Genomic DNA, 5,311 nt, shown 5'->3' with positions numbered 1-5,311 from the left:
CAGGAATCACACTCTAACAATCTTTTCAAATATCCACTCATTTGAAGCTCCAAAATGTTATCTTTGCCCATATCTTAGGTTTTGGTGGAGGCCTTAGCTTGACGAACTCTAAACTAAAATCTTCAAAACAACCTCCCTAAAATCTGACGGCAAACTTCCATTTTCAAACAATCGAAATTGTGCCATGGCGCTTGTCTAAAAAAATGGACGCACGGGAAGTTCTTTTGTTGCATCGCGGCGCTACCTTGTGGTTTTTAACCCTATTGGATTTTGCGTCGAGTACGGTGCCACTTTGCGCCATGCATGCATCCTTCCACATTTTTTTACCCCTTTTGACCTATTATCTTGCCCTAGGTCCAAATTTGACCTTCTTAAGAGGTATTTTGACCATTTTATCTTCGAAATTGCTTGTTCTCATTCAATTGTTAGATTTCCTACCGATAAACATAAAAAGTATCAACGATCACAAATTAAGCATAAAACTAACTAAATTCTAATAGAGAAAAAAACACTTTTTAGGTGCTTTTCAAATATATGTGGTTCAATCACAAGAATTTGTCTACAAAGATAATCCTGATTTTGTATGTAAGCCAAACCAGTCATTATATTGGCTAAGACAGGCTTCTTGCCCTTGGTTCAAAAGGTTCACAACCTATCTTTCTTCACTGCTTTTATGAAAAGATAGTGACTCTACAACTTTCCTTTTACTCTATGTTGACAACATTACTATCTCTATTATAATCCATCTTATGTTAAGACAATGATCTAAAGGTTGAGAAGTGAGTTCGAAATGACTGACTTGAGTGAATTGAAATATTTCTAGGACTTGAAGTCACAAGAACATAATCATGTATATTTGTCTGCCAAGCCAAATATGTTAGAGACCTCCTAAAACAAGCTGATATGATGAATTGCAAAACTTGTTTAAACTTGTTTGCAACTAAAGAATCTTCTATCGAGGATGCCTCGACTTTGCTATTAGATCCATAAACTTGAGAGTAGATGAATTTGTTATCTCTTCTCTAAGCTTTTTAAATAATGAGACTTAAGGTCTCTTTGGATTGACTAGAGAAAAATGTTTTTTCAAAAAAATATTTTTATTTAAACTCTTTTGATAAAAACCTTTAAAATATACTTTAAAAGTGCTTCAAAAGTTATTTTGAGTGGTTGCCAAAACCACTTCATCTTTTTCCCAAAATGACTTATCTTCAAGATTAAACACTTAAAAAGTTAAACTAAACACACCCTTAATTACTCCCATTTGATATTGAATAAAATACTACAAGATCTAGTATTATTTCAATAGCAACATAGTTTAATTACAAAATTAATGTCATATTATCCATGGAATCCACTACATTTGATTATTTGCTACACTTTTCTTAAACATTTTTTAGATTTAATCAGCTACAAAAGGCCCAACAATTGTAATGGGCCCAATTATAGTTTAGATGAAACTCTTGATCTTCCAGTATTTCTTTCGAAAGAAAAAGGAGATAGGGATGGGGACTCCTTACCAATGTTCAGATCTAACATTAAAATCATTGGCGCCGGCCATTTAACACTTTTTTTTTCCACATAGAAAATGGATTTTGGAGAATAAACAAACAAATAAAAACAAATTATTTTGAAAGATAAATTTAAGTAAATTATCTTTTTCAAAACCATTTAACATTCAAAAAAAATGTTCCAATTGTATGATAAAATCTTAACTTCTAACAGTTTGATCGAAGATATATATATATATCTTGAGCACTGAAGCTATGTTCAATTTGACTAAAAGAAAATTAGATAACTTTTGAATATTCCGTCGTAGTAAAATCAATTTCTTAAAAAACAGTTTATTAATTTTAACATTAGAAGATTGAACTGTGTCATAGTTTTGTTAATATTTTTGAAACTATATAATTTCTTCAAGGAAAACATTAAAGTGAGCAAAAGAAAAAGAGAAAAAAAACCCATCTTATTTTGGTAGGTCACCATCTTTTTTTTTTTTCTTTTGTACCGTTGGTTTCATGAAATTTTGTTGAAGTAATAATTATAATATAGTATATGAAAAATGGTATTAATTCTGATGGAAGAAATGAATTGATGATTCTTGAAGCCTTGGAAGTTACCCATCAGTATCACTATGAAAGCTACCATTCTCCCTCCACATTGCACCAACCAACTTTCCTTCAACATTCATTCAATAAATGATTCATACAATTTCCTTCTCTTAATTCCCATCTCCAACAATGGCTTCCAAATCATGGCCCTTTTCTGTGATCTGCCTTGGCTTTCTATTCCCTTTCGCGATCGGCCAGGCCCCAGTGCAGCCACCGACCTTGCCAACCGTCTCGCCGCCGCCTTCTACCCCGCCTCCGACCGTTACAACTCCTCCACCCTTGTCAACACCACCTCCTACTGTTGTTGCACCATCAACAAGCCCAACCATCCCACCACCCCAACCACCTATCTCGACCCCGTCGCTACCACCAGCATTGCCACCTCCCCCTGCTACGCCTCCACCATTGCCGCCTCCTTTACCACCACCACAAGTCTCTCCAACTCCTTCGCAGGCACCACCTGTGCCAGCCCCCACCCTAGCACCCTTATTGACTCCGCCAACACCAATGCCTTCACCACCAACGCCAGCACCCATCGCGGTGCCAGAATTAGCCCCTGCGCCCGCGCCGGGAAAGCATAAGCATAGGAGGCATCACAAACATAAGAAGCATCAAGCACCGGCTCCGGCCCCAACCGTCCCGAGCCCACCGGCACCACCTACAGTGGTGGATTCACAAGATAGTACAGCGCCAGCGCCATCACCGAATCTGGTAAAGTAAAATTAGTAAATCACATGTTTTCATTATTGTTTGGATATATGCGTTGTTTAATACAATATTATTTTGTTGATCCCCAGAATGGAGGAGACCCAATGAAAGGAAAGGTGGAAACATGTTCTAGAGTTGTATTGGGATTCATATTTCTGGTTGCTACTACAGGCTTCAATTTCTAGTTTTGAAGAGACAATTATTATTCACAAGGAACCCATTATGGTTCATAATATTATAGAATTTGCCCCAGAATCTGAGAGATATATTTCATATGTATAATTTTTTTTAATGATTTGTGGATTGGATTGGAATAATAATGATTTTTTTTTTTTTTTTTTTTAATTTCATTTCATTTTGGTAATCAAATAATCTTCAAGTTTCATGCTGATCCTCATTAATCTCAATCCTGTCCAAAATTAAGAGATGCTTGGTCCATGAACTATGATTTGGATAAAAAGTAGAGAACTCATATTTGGAATTGGAATTCAATTTTGCAATTTCTTTGTTAATTGATCATATTTGACATGCAAGGATTAATTTCCTTCTGATATTTTCATCAACGAGTTAATTGGTATTTGATTAAACTACGAGCTTAATCTATAAGCTTTTAGCTCTGTATTTAATTAAGTTCATGAATAAAAATGTTTGATAAAAATCTTACCACTTTTAATTTTGTGTCAAATAAGTCCGAACTTTAAAAGACGTCCAATAGATTCTAAACTTTTCAATTTTATGTCAATTAAGTTTCTGAACTTTAAAAAGTCTTTAACCAAATTCTTGAATTTTCAATTTGGTTTTACGTTTTTGAAAATTAAGCATATTTCTTCTTAATTTCTTACCATGGTTCTTATGTTTTTTAGGGGTGTACATGGGCCGGGTTGGGCCAGGTTGAGGCATTTTGTAGACCAACCCGAGAATTCAGGTTCGCTTCAAATGAATCCTATTGGTTCATTTTTGAAGGGTCAACTTAACTCAAAATTTTCAGATTGGGTCGGGTTGGGTCATCGAGTTTTTTTATTTTTATATAATTTTGTGTCATATTTTTTTTTAACACACATACATATAGTCGGGTTGGGTCACTGGTTTTTTTTAATATAATTTTGATCGTCATATTCTTTTTTAAACATATATATATATATATATATATACATACATGCGTATATATATAAGTATATATGCATGTGTATATATATACGTATATACGTATGTATATGTATATATATAGTCGGGTCAGGTTGTGTCAATCCGAGACCTGACCCGGAATTTAATTTTTTAATATTTTTTAGCCCAACCCAACCCTTATGGTTTGGATTGGGTAATCCGGATTGGTTAGGTTATCGGGTTTTTTGAACACCCCTAATGTTTTTTTTAAGTAAAAGAATTGAATTTTTAACCAAATTTAAAAAATGAAACCAAGTTTTTGAAAAATACTTTTATATTAATTTTCAAAACTTAGCTTGCCTTTAAAATATTGATAGAAAGTAGATACAAAATAAGAAATTTAGAAGTGGAAGGATGATAAACAGAAAGAATTGAGACTTATGTCGAACATCCATCTCTAACCAATCAAATAAAATTTATAACTTACCAATTTAAATAACCTTGACTATCGAGTAATATTAGCAGCAACACCGAGCTGATTCGTAGAGAATCACAAATATTGTTTCAGATAAGTATAACCTAAATTGATCTATCTAGTCTAGGAGCAAGTGGTAATCTAATGCAATTCAATCATTGAATCTCAAAACGTATATTCGATTAGCAAGCACATAATCGACTCATTCAGCCTAACTCATTAAGCCTAACCAAGGCGTTTAGATTGTCAACTTGTTGGAAAATCGAGCAAGTGTCCTACCTATTAACTAAGACTAATACCCTAATTAAACTAAATGTCTTCCTAATGGGTTCCCTAAATGCGCAAAAGCGACTTCTTTAACAGCTTCTGTCTGACAACATGCAATGGTGTGTTTTAATTTTTATTATTTTTTTGCAAGAAATCTAAACTAACATAGGGCACTACTAAATTAAACTAAGCTAATGTAAGCTAAACTAAAAGGAAAATGAAAATGAAAGTAAGTAATGTTTTTGCCTGCACTTTAAGAAGCACAAAATTTTAATGTTGGTTGCTCGACGTAATCTACTCGTCAAGGTACGAAAAAATTCTCATATTTATTTGGCCCTTTCTTACTTGAATTGATATAACATTTCATGCTTAACAGAGTTTTTCATTTCTGAATGGAGCCGGATAAGTCAAATTTGGATTTTTTTTAAAAGAGGAAATAAAGAAAAAATCAAAAGGCTCAAGGGAGTCAAATAAGTGCAAAAAAAAAAAAAAAAAAATAGATTCAACAAACTCATGTGACCAAAAGGAAGAATACTAGAAAATATACGAAGTACTAGAGGGTAAAACGGGGTAAGGTTTTTCAACTTCTAACTCTATCACCTGAAAATCGTGCTCAGGAGTAAGGTGGGGTTCTACCATCTCAACTACT

The 5,311-nt window shown here is 33.8% G+C and overlaps 1 protein-coding gene across 1 annotated transcript; it reads left to right on the top strand.

Annotated features, from left to right (window-relative positions):
* The first annotated feature begins 2,155 nt into the window (after positions 1-2,155).
* Positions 2,156-3,156, top strand: LOC120067989 (uncharacterized). Its single transcript, XM_039019646.2, has 2 exons — positions 2,156-2,819; positions 2,906-3,156. Exons 1-2 carry the CDS (start codon positions 2,238-2,240, stop codon positions 2,999-3,001), a joined length of 678 nt encoding a protein of 225 aa, XP_038875574.1. The 5' UTR covers positions 2,156-2,237; the 3' UTR covers positions 3,002-3,156.
* The last annotated feature ends 2,155 nt before the right edge of the window (positions 3,157-5,311 follow it).

Source organism: Benincasa hispida, chromosome 12, assembly GCF_027475165.1.
Source record: "Benincasa hispida cultivar pf3 chromosome 12, pf3_genome.v1.1, whole genome shotgun sequence".
Taxonomy (NCBI): domain Eukaryota; kingdom Viridiplantae; phylum Streptophyta; class Magnoliopsida; order Cucurbitales; family Cucurbitaceae; genus Benincasa; species Benincasa hispida.
This window is presented reverse-complemented; position numbering and strand designations above follow the sequence as displayed.

What these genes read in the sequence shown, in the direction of transcription:
- LOC120067989 (XM_039019646.2), top strand. Translation starts at nt 2,238, where the DNA reads ATGGCTTCCAAATCATGGCCCTTTTCTGTGATCTGCCTTGGCTTTCTA. An exon ending in CAGCGCCATCACCGAATCTG is followed by an intron (nt 2,820 to 2,905) that starts GTAAAGTAAAAT and finishes GTTGATCCCCAG; the next exon opens with AATGGAGGAGACCCAATGAA.